Genomic DNA, 18,684 nt, shown 5'->3' with positions numbered 1-18,684 from the left:
AGTTCCTCAAAGTGTTCCTTCCAACGTCCGACGACCTCCTCAGTTGAGGTCAACAGAGTCCCATCCTTACTGTACACAGCTTGGATGGTTCCCCGTTTCCCCCTCCTGAGGTGCCGGATAGTCTTCCAGAAACACTTTGGTGCCGACCGAAAGTCCTTCTCCATGGCCTCTCCGAACTTCTCCCACACCCGCTGCTTAGCCTCCGACACAGCAGCAGCTGCAGCCCTTCGGGCCTGTCGGTACCCTGCAACCGAGTCAGGAGTCCTCCAGGATATCATATCCCGGAAGGCCTCCTTCTTCAATCGGACGGCTTCCCTGACCACCGGTGTCCACCACGGTGTCCGAGGGTTACCGCCCCTTGAGGAGCCTAAGACCCTGAGGCCACAGCTAGCCGCCGCAGCTTCAGCAATGGAGGCTTTGAACACCGCCCACTCCGGCTCAATGCCCCCAACCTCCACAGGAATGCCAGAAAAACTACGTAATTCATTTTTCATTTAACATTATGTAAGATACCCTCTTCTCTTCTGTCAAGGCTCCAGAAAGGAAGAGTAGTATGCTTGAATGTGTCCCAGTGTAGTTTGTAAAATGGTGTCCCCCGCCGGCAACTTTAATTGGTTCAGGAAGCTTTTTTTTCCCTCCCACTTTTGCTACACTTGTACCACATAGACGTGTTGCAAGTGTATCTGCAAGAAAAACAACAGCTGAGACTCGTAGCAGCAGATTCTAGCAGTTGTATCGATGGACTTGTGCTCGCTCATTAAAATGCTCAATGAATTTAGTGATCTATATAATTTTTTTGTGAGGAAATATTTCACCGATTTGTGACTCTCGATGCTTATCTTACTGCCCCTTATGCCTACTGGTATGTAGGGTAGCAACAAAGGATCTCCACTCCTGTCTGTTTTGGGCGAGCTTTTGGATAGAACTCCAGGTCTACTTCATGGATTTCAGTTCTTTCTCCACTGTTCGTCGCCAGGTTTCTTTGGGTCGTCCTCTCTTTCGCTTGGCTGAAACTATTACTTTTTCTTCTGGTGGTGTAGTGTTAACATCAAGGACAGTCTCAGGTTCCTGTATCTCTGCTTCTGCTGTTGGTGGGGGTCTGTTTAGGACCTTGCTGAAGTGTTCAGCCCACCTTGCCTCTACTTCTGCCTCTGATGTAAGAGTTCGCCCTTGTTTGTCAGTGATCGGCGTATCTATAGCTCTATGGTACCTACCGCAGACTATTCTGGTGATTTTGTACCTTACCTTACCTTGCTCTCCCTTGTTTGCTGCTTCTTCTACCTGGTCTGCAAAACTGTTTATATCATTTCTCTTGTTTTCTCTTGCCATCCTCTTAACTGATCTGTCGGTTTCCCTATATTGTTGCTTGTATTTATCTTTAATCCTTTCTGACCTGGCTTCCATTAATTTATTTTTAAGGGCTCTTCTATCTGCTAAGACTTTACAGGTGTCTGCTGTAATCCACTCTTTTCTTTTCTTTTGCTTTATTCCCAGGCAGACTTCACTGCTATTGGAGTAAGCGGTTTTGATCTGTTCCCATTAAATGTTGTCATCATCAGGACCTTTTTGCGTGTTGTCACTCATGTCTGCCAGAGCTTGGAATCTGTTTGTCAGCTGTAGTATGAAAGCGGCCTTCACTTTGGGGTCATGTAATTTCTCCACGTCAAAATGTTGCTGTCCTGTTATCTTCTTCCCAGCTCTCCTTAATTTTAACTTAAGCACTAGTGTGACTAGTTGATGGTCGCTGCCGACATCAGCTCCTCTCCTGACTCTAACGTCCAAGAGTAATCGTCTCCAGGTACCGTTGATCATTAGACGGTCTATCTGGTTCCTGTCTCTTCCATTGGGGGAACACCAGGTGAGTTTGTGGATGTTGCAATGTGGGAATAGGGTACCTCCGATGACAAGGTTGTAAGCGGTACATAACTCTAACAGCCTCTCTCCATTTTCATTCATGATGCCGCAGCCCTCCCTCCCCATGGCCTTTTTCATAGTTTTTGTTATTGCTGCCTTCTTTTGCATTTAAATCGCCCATTATTATCTTCATATCATGTTGTGGAGCTTCTTCTAATTCTGCTTGGAGCTGATCATAGAATATGTCCTTAGTTATTTCATCAGTCATTTGTTGGTGCATAACATTGGATGATTGTGTGTTTCCTCCACAATCTGACTTTCTTGAGTCTGCTGTTTACAGGTTTCCATTCCATCAGACATTTCTCCATTCCTTTTTTAAGGATGATGTCTGCCCCTTCATGATGTTGGTTGTCATCCCTTCCGGAGTACTGTGTTGGTTTTGTGTCTGCCTGTTCCTGTCCACCTACTCTCACTTATTCTGAGAATATGCAGGTTGTAATTTCTCATTTCTGCTGTTACTTGAGCGAGTTTACTTGTTTGGTACAAGGTTTGCACATTCCAGAATCGAATCCTGGTCTTCATTTTGTGTTGAGGGCACCCACCTTCTTGTCAGTAGCTTCCTTACGGCTTTCACTTCTGACATTCATGCTATTATCTTTCGATAACTCCGGAGACCCATTGTACACAGTAGTGTTTTTTTCCTTTGTTGCTGTTTCCGTAACAATACTTTTTCTACGGGACTGGGTTGTTGGCCCTGTGCCCAACCACCAACCTCGAGGACCAGTGGATTGCACTTTGTCAGACCTCTATCCCTCGACCTGATCGACCTGGGTGACCCTACCAGGAGCCTAAGCTCCTGTTGGTATAGCCCTTGGGGTCATTGAGGCACGCAAGCCCCCAGACCACAACAAGGTGGCAATCCTTCCGGGGGGACTTCGGATGCATTGGTTCACATTTGGGTTTACGAAGGCAAAAAATTTGTGCATGTTCTCAGATAATGAAACACGGGTGTGCGAATGTGTTTTGCACCAACTGTGCTGCATGATTGTAGCAAAAGTGTCAAGTGCATGACCCTTAGAAGTTGTGATGCAAAGGATAGGATTTGTGCACCTGTAACAAAGGACTTGTGAAATCATAGCCCCTATTCTGTATTTACTTCAAATGTACTGTTACACATTTGTGACTTTAGTGTACGCATGCTAAAGACTTGCTACAATAATACCTTCATACTTGTGGCTCTAATAACATCCAGCTGACAGTTTTTTGGAGGCTGGCGTTTTTGTAGGAGGCGGGTCATGAGGCTCAGGCATTGTTCTCAAAGTTAATCCAGACTTATCCAACCAACTGCTTGTCCAAAATGTCTGTTTGAAATTCTAAGGTGTAATATTAGAAAATACAAAGTCACAACAAAACGGCAAAAGTCACAACACTAATGCAAAGGCTGCAACACAACTGCAAAAGTCAAACCAAGACAACAAAGGCCGCAACATGACCTCAGAAGCCACAGCACAAATGCAAAAGCTGCAACATAAGGGAAGTATGAGTATTGTAGCGGGCCAGTGGGTGTGGGGTTTCCACGCCACCAAGTCAAATGATACACACAACACAGAGCAGTTCAATAAGGTGATTTATTCAAAATAGACGAATAATTGTCACCAGGGTGGGGAAAAGGGTAATCCAGAGTCCGCAGTCCGTAGTCCAGGGGTCGTCACCGGGAGGGTTCTCACGCAAAGCGGTCGGTACACAAATAATCTGTCAATGTTCAGGTTTCCTGCACTCTTTGGCCACACACAGTTCACAGAGGCTCACACAGAGGCACTCCGTAGTAGGCTTCCCTCCATGTGGTTGCATGCTCCCTTTTATCCCCAAGCACTCCTGCCTAATGCACCTCAGGCTTGCATCGTTAAGGGAGGCAGTCCCTGTAAAGCTTGGGGGTGGAGCCAGCATGCTGCCACATACCTCCCCTCAATCACCACCCCTCCCTGGCGTCTGCCACAGTATATAATAAAAGACCGCCCACAATAATAGTTTCATTGTCAACATCTGTTGACACTGCTCCCGTTATGTTGTGGCTTTGCTTCAGTGTTTTATTGGAAAAGTCTGTCAGCAAAAATTGAGCCTTCCCAGTCCTTTCATCGCTCTGCTCTCCGTTGTGTAGACCTGTGTACACTGTACGATGCACTTTCCATGTTCATTAAACTTTGCTCTGGCCCTTGAGGAGCCGCCACAATCCCTATGTCCTCTCCGGAATGTCTTCACTTGTAGAAAGGTCAGGTCTGGGAGACAGTAGCTCAGGAGGTAGAGTGGGTTGAATGAGCGGAGAAAGGTTGCTAGTTCGTTCCCGGGCTCCAGTGTCAAGGTGTCCCTCACCCTGACTGCTCCTGATGAGCTGGCTGCTGTCGCCGTCGGTGTATGAATGTGTGTATTAATGGTTGCAAGTCGCTTTGGATATGGGTTGATTGCGCCGTACTTTAATACCTTTATGTTCTGGTTGTCCTGTTGGATTGATTTGAGTTTGTGTGTGCATGTTTGTGTACCTCCTTGTGTGCCTGTTGGTGAACCTTTGTGCGCACACGTCCAGGAACAAGAGCAGCAAGGAGGAGGCGGTGGTGCAGAGGAAGACGGCGGCCAGTGCCCCCCCGCCCCCCAGCGAGGAGGCCATCTCCAGCACGTCGGAGGACGACTCGGAGGAAGACCGCGAGGATGACGGCTCCGTCTCTCAGCGCTCCACCCCCATCAAGCTGCTCACCGAGTCGGGGGACAGCACACGGACACACGAGGTAGAGACACACACCCTCGCGCTCCAAATAGTCACACCAATGAAGGGTTGGTCTGGTTCCATTCCGTTGGAGCAGAATCTGGTTTCAGGACAGCAGCCTTTGACCCCTGAAGTTCTCTCCTGACCTTTAGTCTGACATGGCACACCGAAGGAGGAGGTCTAGCCTAGAGTTTATCTTCTTTTGATTATCTTCGCCCAATCAGAAGAAGATAAACTCTCTCAATCAGTGTTCCTGTCTTGTGTTCCTGTCTTCCTTTCTTGGTAAGAAAAGAAGGGTTTAAATAAAATGCATTCTAGCAACGGCTATTTTAAATGCGTCTATCATGGATTCATTTTTCAAAATATGAGAAAGATATGAGAAAACACGGTGTATGTTGAGTGTTTTAGTTTATCGAGTAGTTGTAATAGTATTATTTGTCGTAAAGGCTCCAAACTATTGAGAGAATCAATAGCAAGACTCCGCTGAGGAAGAGTTTGGATCAGTGGTGCTTTATCTGAACGCCCCAATGCGTTCAAAGTGATCCGCTCACTATATAAATTCAGGTTCTTTGGTTTGCAAACAAGCTCCTGTTTCAAAGAATGCCTGGAAACCGGACAAGTTCCGACATACGGGAGCTCTGCTCAGTCTACAGGTTTTATGGTGAATAGCGTCCATAGGTTTTGCACGGCAGCCTTCTGCTTGTCTGTCCCTCGGCCCATCCACTGCTACATCTTCTAAATCCTCTACATCTACAACATCTACATCTATAGCCCTTGCTGTTTTAGTGAAAATTGCTAGCCATCCCTGGTGTGTGTGTGTGTGTGTGTGTGTGTGGGGGGGGGGGGGGGTCGCAGTATGATATACCCTACCCCCACGCCACTGACCCAGGTTGGCACCATGTTGCCATGAGAACAGATATGTTTGACTCATTCCCTCCTGGCCAGTGGCAGGGTGTCTAGGCATGGGGAGATGTATCGGGGTTTAGTGGGTGAGGGGGAAGATGTATGGGGGTTTAGTGGGTGAGGGGGGAGATGTATGGGGGTTTAGTGGGTGAGGGGGGAGATGTTTCGAGTTTAGTGGGTGGGGGGAGATGTATTGGGGTTCAGTGGGTGAGGGGGGAGATGTTTCGAGTTTAGTGGGTGGGGGGGAGATGTATCGGGGTTCAGTGGGTGAGGGGGGAGATGGATCGGGGTTCAGTGGGTGAGGGGGGAGATGTATCGGGGGGTTAGTGGGTGAGGGGTCGCTTCAGGAAAGCATGTCGCTATAAACCCTGATGTGGTTCTCAACTTTCTGTTCAATTCAAACGTTTTGTTTGAGTAGAAAATCGATCTTCATAAAGGACAGGAAAAGCGTAGAAACATTTTTTTTACTTATCAAATTTGTTAAAGTAGAATCACTTGCCCAAGTGAGTCCCCAAGTGTCAATGAAGCAAACCTAAAACTGATCAATAAGAAGACTTTTTATTCCCTTAATTTATATAAGAGAAATTTGTTGTACATTTTATAATGTAAGCTAATGTAAAAAGTCCTAAAGCCGATAATAAATACCGTTATTGTTATAAATATATATAATAATAACACATAATAACAAAAATGATTTTATATAGCGGCTTTCAGGATACTCAAGGTTGTTTCACAAGAGTGGGAGGTGAGGGTGTGTGTGTAGGCAAGTGAGTGAGAGTGCAAAATGGGTGGGGTCGTGAGTTAGAGGCCATAGGCCTCCGAGAAAAGGTGTGCTTTTTGAAAGTCTCCACGGAAGGGGCACAGCGGATGTTGGGGGGGGGGGAGCTGATTCCACAGAGTGGGGGCGGACACGCAAAAGGCCCTATCCCCAAAGGTGTTGAGTCTCGTGCGGGGAATTGCCAGCTGGTCCTTGTCAGAGGACCTGAGGGACCGCAGGGGGGTGTAGGGGTGGAGGAGGTCGGAGAGATAGCGGGGGGCCAGAGTGTAAAGGGACTTGTATGTGAGGAGTAGAATTTTGAATTGAATGCAGAACTTGACTGGTAACCAGTGGAACTGCATCAGGGTGGGTGTGATATGCTGCCAGGGCCTAATGCCAGTTAAGACCCTGGCAGCTGATCTGCACATATTGCAGCCTATGCGGCATGATTATATTTTCAGCATTTAGTGGTGATTACAATTTTACCATGACATATCTGAGATGCAAGGAGAGGCTGCTATGTACAGTACTACAGATTTCTTATGGATATAAATCCATTTCCTCATATTGCCCATTTCGTGTCTTAAATCTCCGATATATGCACTGAGAACAAGGCGCTCTGAGAACAACGCGCTCACTGTGCGAGCCTTGCTCCTTTAAATCACTTCGTTAAGGGTGGGGGTTGGGTTTCTCTCCGCCCCCCCGGCCGGGGGCTGCTCATGAGGGTTGAGGGCCGGGGTTCCGGCTCAGGCTGTCACGTTACGGGACTCTCTAAATCGACGCCACTTCGACCTGGGAGGGACTTTACGTCCTACGTCACTCGCTATGGGTGTGCATGTGTGCGCGTAGCCGTTTGTCTCAGGAATCTGTGCACGAACTCCGTTGCACTACAGGATTACGAGCGTCGGTGTCGTACGCGATGGAGGGTGGGTGACATTCCTACAGTCTGTGATGATAGGCTATATTTCTACAAATGACTTACTATTACTAGCGATTAACATGACGAAACAACACGAACTAAGCTAACATTAGACTATTGCCATAACAGATAACGCCATACCAGCTAACCCTAACTATTTATATTAAACTCTGAACCATTTTGCAACAGGCAACTGTGTGTTGGTGTGTCTTATTGCTTCCCACGTCTGCGTCTGCATCTTTCCCACCGCTGGCTAATAGTTTCAGCTTTTGTACTGTATATAAGAAATGATCACCCTGTACCACACTGCTGACTTGTTGATGTTTTGTGAGCACTCACGCATTTCTCTAGGTATCTTAAGTTTCCTACTGGAGTCATCAAAACTTTGGACTTTGTTATTGTAAGAAACATTGTGTTGCAAAAACACTTTGTGTCTTACCCTTAGCGTTACCCTAACCTTAACCCCAGTAACATTTCTTCATCATAAACTACAAGTTACGCAAAATGGCATACAAACATCCAGTCCAATATGAAAGAAAAAAACTAGCTTCATTAAGGAATCGAACCCCTTATCCCGGCGTTAATGAGTTGTTCTCTGACCACTAACCCATCAGGTCTTAGTACATGCGATTCAAGAGTTAACCACTTGACAATCTTTAAACTTCGGTTGCCTAGAAATTGTAAAGACAGTGATGTGTGTACATTGTGCGAGTATCCGTCACTCGCGATGTGTGTGCAGTCCAAAATGAAAGAAAAAAACCTTGCATCACTAGGGAATCGAACCCCCAATCATCAGTTGGTCGTTGGTAACTGTAAACAAAGAGATCGCATTTTGTTTAACTGCTAACTAACAAACGGGTTTATGTGTTCACTGAACAAAGATTATGGAAATAAAAGACCACTTTTCCATCAGAAAAATCATCAGAAACGTTATTACCAACCCATAGACACTAAAAGCCAAAACCATTCTCACATGCACACCCATCGCGAGTGACGTCTACGCGCACACATGCACACCCATAGCGAGTGACGTAGGACGTAAAGTCCCGCCCAGGTCGAAGTGGCGTCGATTTAGAGAGTCCCGTCACGGTACACCCATGGGTTGGCCTCGTGCCTCTGAGACACGCACACGCTCACGCACACACACTAGAGATGCGCGGATGGGCTATTATTTCATCCTCAAACGCAAATGCATCCGCCATCCATCCGCAGCAACGTTTTTTTACCAATTTTAAAAGCTGCATCCGCCCGCCATCCGCCGGTTGCTTTTATACTGCGATGCAAGGCGCTGCTGACGCGAGGCTAGAAAGCTCTTGCGTGTTCTTGAAAGGACACTGATCCAATGAAGCAAATATATTGCACGGCTAAAGTCCTAGGATAGCCTATTGCCTGCGCTGCCATCTCCGAAGCGTTGATCAATAGTCCGCTCCCAAAGACGTTGACGTTGCTTAGCAAGTTGACAAGGGGTTGATTAGGGGCTTTAGTCAACATGGACAAGTTTCTCATTTTATTTAAAATGATTCATTGGTTTTGTATTAACACTCAAGTGCCTTAAACAGATGGATCCCTTTTGCAGTTTAACTTTCTGTATTCACTTGTCAACCCCAGGGGCTGGGGTTGACAAGTTACCACAAAAAAAAGATCCACATTCCTTGACAGCGATCTGCTTAGCAACAGTGAATTATCAAATATAATTCACCGCTGTTATATATAAGAATAAAAAGAAGAATAAATATTTTGATTTTGATTGGTTTAACCGCCACCCGCCCAAATTTAATCGTGTGTGTGTTGCTGATTGGCTGTCATCACGCGTTTGCTGCCGAAAAGTTGAAATATTTCAACTCGAGCAGCATTTGACGCGCCGCAAAATCGGCAGCAAGTGCTGCGGCAGCAAAGCAGCAACGCGTCTCTACATTCACTTTGAATGGGATCGTGCTGCGCGGCAACTTTTTGCATCTTTTGGTGTGAACGCAGGGTTGCAATATATAGTATATAGAGTATAGATGACTAGAGGTCCCCTCACCAAGTCCTCCTCAATCTATATGGAGGCATCCTGGAGAAACATGCCTTACCCGTTCTTGTACCTGAAATGAAATGTTATGAATACACTGCAAGTCCCTTAAGCTTAAAGTGAATTCTAGTTTCTTTAAGATGACTTGTTATGATTGGAAGTCTTAATGGGTCAAATATTTTTTTTTGGTGTTTTGACATTTTTCCTGTCCGCAGAGTTTGTGTTACAGTAAAAGCTATCCGCATTTGACCGTATTAATGTTTAGCCGCCTAAAGGATGACCTTTGACCTGTGCCCTAGGAGTGCCAGCAGCAGCAGCTGCCTGTGAGGGCGCCGTACGGGATAAACCTTGACGAGCTCCCTGCTGACGAGGACCTGCTGATCTACCAGCGGTAAAGTAGACCCAATTCTTCACCATTATCCAATACAAACTTATAAGAAAGTGAAACCTATTCTCACTAATCAGCGAACAGATTGTTGGAATTTTACTTCCGCCGCAGCCAGGAAATGTTCCCCATGTTAGTGGTAAAGCAACCCGAGTCCTTGGAGATCACGTCATAACAATGGCTGCCCATTTCAGTGATAGACTAAAGTGAACTTGCAGCAAGCACAAAGAGGCGAACTTAACACCCATTATAACATTTGCATTATGTTCATTAGTTCTGGTACACATCTGATCCATCTGATTCAGCAAAGAAGCGCAAAGAGGTCCCTTCAGGCATTCATACTTGTTGATGATATGAAGTAAAGTCTCACAAACTATCTGTTTTTCCGGTTTTATGTCATAGCCTACGAACTTCTGAGGGGCGTTTCCTAAACACTCTTGTTTCAGAAGAAGGGAAGGTTTGCCTAAAGACAGTTTTGAAGGCGGCATCATTCTGTGTTGTCGTGAGTGAGGGTAGGTGCTGACTTGTTGGGAGGCCAGTATTAATAATGTCATTTTATGCTAAGCTGTGCTAAGTTGCTAAAAGCTCTTTTTTGTTAAGCATTCATTTATATTTGGAATCCTGGATTTATGTTTGTTAATTTAGGTTTAGAATTTTTTGAAGATAATTAAACACTCTTTTTTTTAAAAACGGAATTGCCCCTCGTTTTTGTCCATACTCTCCAGTACAGTGTGTCCGTTTCCCAATACTCGGGGTGAACACGTCGCTCCCTCACACATCTTTTGACCTTTCTGTGATTTACTCGGGCTTCTTCCTGCCTTAATATCACCGCGTACCACCGGGGTAGTCAAAGTGATTTTTTCATTGATAATGCAAACCCATTACCCCGTGCCCTCACTCTATCCTGACCCCTACTGAGCCTCTTCTGCTCCTGCTGTGGACTTTGCTGATTCTATTTAACAGCATTTGTTTTGTTCTTTGTCTATAATATTGACTGAGGTCCCCTGACCGCTCTTGACTGGCTCTGAAGTGTTGTCATGGTGTCCATTATAGAGGCTTTACTGGTCTCTCTCTGGTTCTTGTTGCGGTGTCCCCAATTTAGCCTTTACTGGTCTCTCTGGTTCTGAAGTGTTGTCGCCATGTCCCCAATAGAGCCTTTACTGGTCTCTCTCTAATTCTTGTAGCGGTGACCCCAATAGAGCCTTTACTGGTCTCTCTCTGGATCTTGACGCGATGTACCCAATAAAGCCTTTACCTTACCTGCGTGACCCAGCTGTTGATGGATATGCTTCAAGAGGAATTTGAACACTTTTCTCTTTGGAAAGAATGGTAGGATGTTTTTCCACTTCAGGCATGGCAGCCCTAGTGAACCTTCCTCCCACCCGCAGCAATTAATCCTGCAACACTGGGTCAAGCTAGTAGAGGTTGCTGTTTTGCTTTACAGATCCTCCATCTCTCAAAACAGCAAACTCATCAGGAAACCTCTCTTGCTGGGTAAAGCAGATGATGGCACCTTCTGCCCTCTCAAGGTCAGCTGGTGTCAGTAACTGTTCACGGAGCGCCTATTTTGCCATTTGCATCTCGGCATGAGGGCGGTCATTTCCTCAGCCTACATTGTCATAGCAAATGCTTTCAGAGGCTTCAAGAGCCTTTCTCCTTTGGGACAAGGTTAGAAGCACGTCTCTGAGTCTGAGCATCCATGCCACAGATGTTTTCAGCTTATTAAAATCTGAAGAGTTTTCGAAAACACCAGCGGATCTTTCTTCACCTCATGGTTATCCACAGGGATCAAAGGTTGGTCAATGATAGTCTTAGGCCATTCCTCCAGTTTGTCATTGAAATCCTGATTGTATTGGGCAACCAATAAGTCCTGTAGCTTGGCCACTGAGATCCTATTGGCAGTGACAGCAGGACGGAAAAACTTGCCTTTGCGCGGCTCACCATCTCTCAGTGGACCATTCACGACCCACCCCAGAGTTCTGACAGCATATGGTTCTTCACCTTGGCTATTTATTATTTCCCATGGTTCAATGAGCTTCAACGTATTGATGCCTATCAGCAACTCCACCTCTGCCTCAAGACTGGGAACTTTAATGCCTTTGAGGTATTTCCATCCCTCTAGGTCCTGTTGAGTGAGAATGTTATTTCTGCTCACAGGCATGGTCCTCTGAGTATAGACTTCAGCTAAGTCCAGAAAGTTTTCTTTGTTCAAGCCAGAAACCTCGAAACCACTAAGCAAGAATGTTTCTACAGACCTATCATGGCAAAGAGTACAAAGAAAAATGTGAGTCTTGACTCCTGAAAGATTCCGTTTTCTCATGAGATGTTGAGTATAGAAAGAAGCGGAACTCCCAGGCTCTAGAAAGGCATAGGTGTTCACAATCGTGCTCCATGACTTAGCCCTCATCTGTACAGGCACAATAGAGAGAATATAGTTACTACTTCCGGCCCCTACTTTCAGAGCATACAATTTCTCCCTGTGTGTCATCTCATCAAGCTGTGAACATTTCTCCACAGAATTTTGGCTCTTACACGCACCACATGACTCTTCGTTGTTGCTCTGTGAAGCGGTCCATCTGCGCTGTTGGTGCCGAGCTGCTGATGTGGTTGGTCCGGAGGCAGTATTGATGGCATTAACAGTAGCTTGGCCCCTTCGAGTAAATCGGCTCTTTGGATTAGAGGAAGGGTCTGGTGGCAGACCTCCATTTTTCCCTCAGTTTATATTGCAACTTCATCATTATCTGGCGATCTAAGATTGGATGGAACATTCATGTCCTCCATATGCTGTAAATCTTCCATGACATTGCAACAGTCCCTTAAAAAGATGGAAAGAATGTAGAGCATCAGTGTCATCAGCCTTCATTGTTGGCCAGCAATTGTTCTTCCAATTGATTCTTTACTCTCTCATAGCCCTGCCCAGGAGCCATGTTATAGCAACTCTGAACCAGTTCTCTTGGCTGCCTCAGGTGTCTTGCTCGAGGTAATAAAGACATTCTTGTTTATCTGTAGTTTTCTTTTCAATAGCTTGCGCGAAGGCTCTAATAAGGGCAGCGTATTTCAGTGGATTACCATCAAACTCTGGGATAGCTGGTGGAGGAAGAGATGGTAAGGCCTGGTTCTGAACTAGCTGAGCAGTGATATTGTTTTGCTGTTGCATAAGGTCATGCAGAGTAAAATGCTGAATATTGTCAAGAGGGGAATGATGGGACTGTGATTGCATGCGTGTACTCCCTTGTGAGGTGACTGGCTGAAATCCTGCTGTTGAAGCGTTGGTGAGTCTATATCCAGGGCCATTTCCAGTTGCTTCATTGTTCCTCATTGTATGTAGGCTCACTCAGTTGGGAGGGCGCTGACTAAAATCCTGCTGATGTAGGGAATGCCGAATCTGGATCCAGGGCCATTTCTAGGTGCTTCATTGTTACTCATGTTCAGGTTCACTCAGTTGGGAGGTCGATGACTGAAATCCTGCTGATGTAGGGATTCCGAATCTGGAAGCTGGGACGTTTCCCTGCACCTCAGACTCGTGCATGTGGGTAGGCCGCCTCCCTTGTGAGATCGACTGCTGAAGTCCTGCTGGTGCAGCATTGGTGGGTCTGAGGGCGTTGCCCGGCACTTCAGAGCCATATGAAACTGAAGGCAATGGGTTACTAGACCTTACTGAAGACTGGGCTTCTGGAATGTGCAGCCTTCTTTTAGTACAGCCAATGGCAGATGATGGTCCGTTGGACCGAGACAATTTTAGGAAGTTGCAAGACTGGAGCTGTGCTCAAATAACGTGATGTTTGTGATTCCAAATGAGCATGAAGATAGGCTTTCATGTCATCCTCTTCATACTCATCAACAACTTCACCACCTTCATTTTCAAATAGACAATTTAGCTGTAGCAGGAACCAACTTGGCCTCAACCACTAGCTGTTCCTTTCAGCTCCTTTTAACTAGCTCTTTCGACTTGAAGGGCATCTTCCTTGGCGTCAAGGTCATGCATTTTTCTCAAAACAGCTGCAGATTCTAAAAGTGCGGCCTTTATGTTTTGACCCATTTATTGAAACATTGGATATACTATCTTCAGGCCTTATGTCGGAATTTGTTATCGACAGCATATCAAGTTTCTCATAGTCCACAGAAGCATCAGGCAACTTTTTCTTCACATCATTCTCAAATGTATTAATTTCCTTTGTATTCTGTGAAAGCCAATTTTGTTGCTTGTCATGTTCAGGATCATAGGCATTTCATAGGCAAGTAGTTTGAGTTTCTAAAGACTCTTTGCACAACGTGGAATATGGAGTATTCCTTCACATCAGACCCAGGAAGAAGCTCATTAATCCTTTGCTTAATTTTATTAGCTCGCATAAGTTGGGATTTTTTGCAGATAACAGCATTGTAAATCGCTTAGCTGCTAATTTTATTGTGCGTTTCCCCGAATCATCAATGACGAGGCTTATCTTATTATAATTTTCGTCAGTAGCCTCAGAAGCGGTCTTTGCCTTCTCTGGCATTTTATTATCCTCTACACTCATCTTTGTGCATTAAGCGAGTCAAAGTGCTCAACAAAACGGCACAATTACCTTTAAATTTCTTTCAATTAACAGAACAACATGTAGCCCTTATTTAGGAAGCTGCAGCACTGAAAGTCATTCATTTAAATTCGGTCACAAGTTTTTCCAATTCCAACGGCAAAGAAATATATATAAGTGTACCCACCATGGATGCGGTCTGCACTGGATAACAGCGTGATGACTTACAGGTGTTTCAATTAAATCTTCAGCGACAGGCAAGCAATTCAATGAGACGCTTCTGTCCAATTCAGAAGCTTATCCAAACAAGTCAAAAAGTCGAAATTCAGATGATTTTTCAATTAAGACTTCCAAGCTCCACCACAGGCGAGCAATCCAATGAGACTGGCAATTCTTTGGATATCCAAACCCCGTCGGGAATAGGAAAAGGTTTTTACAATCCTATCCAATTCAGTATCCAAACGATGTGGACACTCCTGTCCAATTCAGAAGCGTATCTAAATGAAAAGGAATCGGTTCTTACTGTGTGGAGGCCATCCTATATGCCTCGGTATGGATGACGTAGCAGAAATAATCCAAGGTCAAATAGGTCAGCTCTATTTGGGAGGTGTTCCCGTTTATTATAAAAGTAGAAAGGCTGATATAAAATGGTACTTCACCAGTGTTGGTACTAAAGTCCTTTTGTGCTAATAAATATATTGCTGTGGCATGCTGTCGGTGGAGTGGGTGCTCACGGCTACAGTAACAACCGTGTGTTCCCCTCCATCCACCCCTTTGCCGAACTAATTAGCACACCTGTAAATATACCCAATTCCCAGTGACGTTCCACACCCGGTGCAATACTCCCCCATGTGGCGAAAATAAGTATTGCTAAATGGTGGCTATAAATGGCTCCCACAGAGCCTTTACTGGTCTCTCTCTGGTTCTTGTAATGGTGTCCCCAATATAGCTTTTACTGGTCTCTCTCTGGTTCTGAAGTGTTGTCACGGTGACCCCAATTGAGTCTTGACTGATCTCTCTCTGGTTCTGAAGTGTTGTCATGCTGTCCCCAATAGAGCCTTTACTGGTATCTCTCTGGTTCTGAAGTGTTTTCATGGTGTCCCCAATAGAGCCTTTACTGGTCTCTCTCTGGTTCTGAAGTGTTGTCATGGTGTCCCCAATAGAGCCTTCACTGGTATCTCTCTGGTTCTGAAGTGTTTTCATGGTGTCCCCAATAGAGCCTTTACTGGTCTCTCTGGTTCTGAAGTGTTGTCGTGGTGTCATGTTCGGACCGAGATGGATGATTTGTGTCATGGGTTAGCTAGTAGGGACTCTGACCCAGGTGGAAAATGAAGCACCAAACATTTGGGTAACGCTGAATTCCAGGGAGAAAAACGCCATGATGGAATCTGTGCAAAAGTGCTCTTGATCAAAGTTTTGTCTGGCTGTGGTTCAAAGAAAAGTGACACACATTATCATCAGATATAGTGAGGATCTAGGTCAATGAGTCCCTTGATTTTTGCTGTTCTCATGTATTACAATAATGATTCATCATTCATGCTCCTCTACATAGAGGAGTTCCTTTTGCCACAACAATAAACAACTATTACTAAGTGCCCTCAGATAATCGGGACCATTTTGAACTGAGAGCTTTTGTTTATTAGTGCAGTTGAGCTGCCATTAGAGATTGGAGCAGAATATATACTATGGAGAAAGTCGAGAATGTAAGATGTCCTTTGCACCAACCTACCAATGAGAATGTGAGTCCTTCACGCCCTTCGCAGTTCATAAACCTTGGGTGTCTTGAAAGGCGCCTCTAAATTAAATGTAAATGTATTATTAAACCTTCAGCTCCAGTGCTTGGTGTGACTTTGTAAATAAAAGCAAGCTGTAAGGTAACAAATTTTGATGTTAAAGGCGTATATGTGTGTTTGGCGAGCACTGCAAAATGTATAGAATAGTATCTTCTTAATCCTTGGAATAAGACCTAAATGCATCACAGTAAATGAATAAATTGCTGTTATAAAACTGTGTGTGTGTGTGTCTGCACATTGATTTACAGGTTTGCACATCTGGGCAAGAGCCAACACAAAGTGGAGAGGAATGAAGCTGTACATCTAGCAGACTTCATCTGCCTGTGAGTAGAGCCTTGTTATGGCAAGGCACGTGCACACTCACAAATACATCCCTCGCACTCACACACCCGTCCCTCAAACACACACAACCCTCAAACACAGAACCCTGTCCCTCACACACACAACCCCGGCCTGTGGTCCGCTGTGTTGTTCTGCTGGTCTAGACCTCCAGAGCCGGTTGGGGTTGAGATGGCAGGGTGCACTAACCTTGACCTTGGGTGTCTTGAAAGGCGCCTCTAAATTAAATGTATTATTATTATTATTACTAAGTGAGAGTGGTGTCTCTGTGGGAGCGCCAGGTGTCTGGCTGTGCGGGCCTCTGGTCGATAGCCCTCGGCCCATGCTTTCTGTTCTCTTTTGTTGTTCTCAGAAGCGTATGCTTATGCTTACACATATGATGCAGCAACGTGAAGTCCCACCGGCTTACTGGCGATTGGCCAATATGCCCCCCCAACTCCACCCTGCTGGCACCATCACGCCTTACATCGCTTATTTTAACACACATGCTGACCACAAGCACCCATGCACTACTGTAGAGAATAGAATAGAATATCTTTATTGTCATTGTAACAAGTACAACGAAATTAAGTGCAGTCCTTGTTCAGTGCAAAAACATCACATTGAGGTAGTGTGTATAAATAAATAAATAAAAACTATCATCAACTAAGTACACTAAAAAACACATAAGACACACCCCTACAAACATTCACAATTATAAATGTGCCTATACAAATGGGATACACAACACAACTATGCCCTGGTAGCAACATTTAGTGAGGTTATGGCTGTTGGATAAAAAATGTTTTGTAGTCTGTTTGTTCTTGATTTCATGGACCTGTATCTCCTGCCTGATGGCAGTAGTTCAAACAGTTTGTGACCGGGGTGTGATGTGTCCTGCAGGACAGATTTGGCCTTTTTAAGGCAGCGGGAGCTGTGCAGTTCGTCCAGAGAGGGAAGAGGGCAGCCGGTGATTTTCTGCACTGCCTTTATGACCCCCTGGAGCCTTTTCCTCTGTGCCACAGTGCAGTTTGAGAACCAGACACACAGACAGTAGGTCAATATGCTCTCTATTGAACAGCGGTAGAAGGACACCAGCAGTTCCTGGGGGATGTTGTTCCTCCTGAGAACTCTCAGGAAGTATAGTATCTGCTGGGCCTTCTTCACTAGCCCAGTGGTGTTGTCGCCCCAGGTCAGGTCCTCCATGATGTTCACTCCCAAGAAGCGGAAGTCAGAGACCCTCTCCAAACAGACCCCGCCTATCATCAGCGGCTGGATGACCGTCTTCTTCCTCCTATAATCCACAACAAGCTCCTTGGTCTTTGTTGTATTGAGGAGCAAGTTGTTAGTAGGGCTGGCCCGAATGCCATTTTTCAGGCTTCGAATACTCGTTGGTTTTTCCGAGCGAATATTTGATTACTCGTTCCAGAAAAAAACACCATCAAAAACAACATTAATAATCCCTATATACTCCCTGGAACCGATTTTGACAGTATCTGCATATTTTGTTGAAGATTTAATAGCTTTTGAACGTTAATTAGTAGGCCTAAGTAGATTGAAGTTCCTTAGTTTTTCCCCGTGAAAGCAAACAGTTGTTGCTCCGTTCCAAATCAGCTGCCATCTCAGCCCTTACGGGAGCTTTTCAATTCATCCTGGAACGTGCATCTTTTCAGGGAATTTGTACAATAAATCCATAACAAATACTGAATATTGATTGTCTTATGTGTCCATATTATATCCATTATATTGACTGGATATTCCTAAGACGCTCACGCTCTGCAGCAAGCCAGTCACAGTTGATTGGCGCGGTGCTGTACAGCGAACGTAAACAAACAACTAAGCTAAGGTTTTAAGTATTACTTTTCCTCCAGAGATCCCGCTAATGTTGCGTTATAAAGTAAAGGGAAACAAGATATCTATTCTTCCTCCACCTTTCTCGCTTCTCTGCTCTGTGTCGCTGACGCTTTGCCTCCCTCGCTCTGGTAGCGTCACGTACGGGAAAAAAACAAAAAACGAAGCTCCGAATACTGATTTAAGCTTTGAATACTAATTTTCCGAACGAGTATTCGAATATTCGAATAATTCGGGCCAGCCCTAGTTGTTAGCACTGCACCACCCCACCAAACGCTCCACCTCGTCTCTGTAGGCGGTCTCATCCCCCCTTGAGATGAGCCCCACTACTGTGGTGTCATCTGCAAATTTGACGAAGGTGTTGCTGTGGTGGGCGGGAGTGCAGTCGTGGGTATAGAGCAGTGGTACTCAAGTAGAAATGATGAGGGGCCACAAAAATCTTTTTCAGTGACTCAAGGGGCCGGTCGGTATACGTGTGACTGAGGCCGATATATGCTCTGTTTTAGACGTAACGCGTAAGCACGTAAGATACATAACCCCCCCTTGCGCGGTAAAATATCCCCCCTTACGTGCTTAAGTGCGTCGGCCAAAATTCCTGACTATGCGACTGAAACACTACGG

General features: G+C 45.3%; 1 protein-coding gene across 2 annotated transcripts in view; it reads left to right on the top strand.

The window, feature by feature from the left end:
* Positions 1-18,684, top strand: part of fig4a (FIG4 phosphoinositide 5-phosphatase a) — a 77,511-nt gene that overhangs the window by 52,902 nt on the left and 5,925 nt on the right. The window contains exons 21-24 of one of the 2 annotated variants that reach the window (XM_030344816.1): positions 4,436-4,634; positions 9,502-9,593; positions 16,143-16,217; positions 17,116-17,608. In XM_030344816.1, the coding sequence (XP_030200676.1) occupies positions 4,436-4,634; positions 9,502-9,593; positions 16,143-16,217; positions 17,116-17,269 (520 nt within the window). In that variant the 3' untranslated portion in view covers positions 17,270-17,608. Of the gene's footprint in view, positions 1-4,435; positions 4,635-9,501; positions 9,594-16,142; positions 16,218-17,115; positions 17,609-18,684 lie in introns of those variants that run through there. The other variant, XM_030344815.1, reaches the window with a different exon arrangement.

The sequence above is a fragment of the Gadus morhua genome, chromosome 21, assembly GCF_902167405.1.
Source record: "Gadus morhua chromosome 21, gadMor3.0, whole genome shotgun sequence".
In the NCBI taxonomy this organism is placed as follows: Eukaryota; Metazoa; Chordata; class Actinopteri; order Gadiformes; family Gadidae; genus Gadus; species Gadus morhua.
Note: the sequence above shows the minus strand (reverse complement) of the source record. Positions and strands in the feature narration are given on the sequence as shown.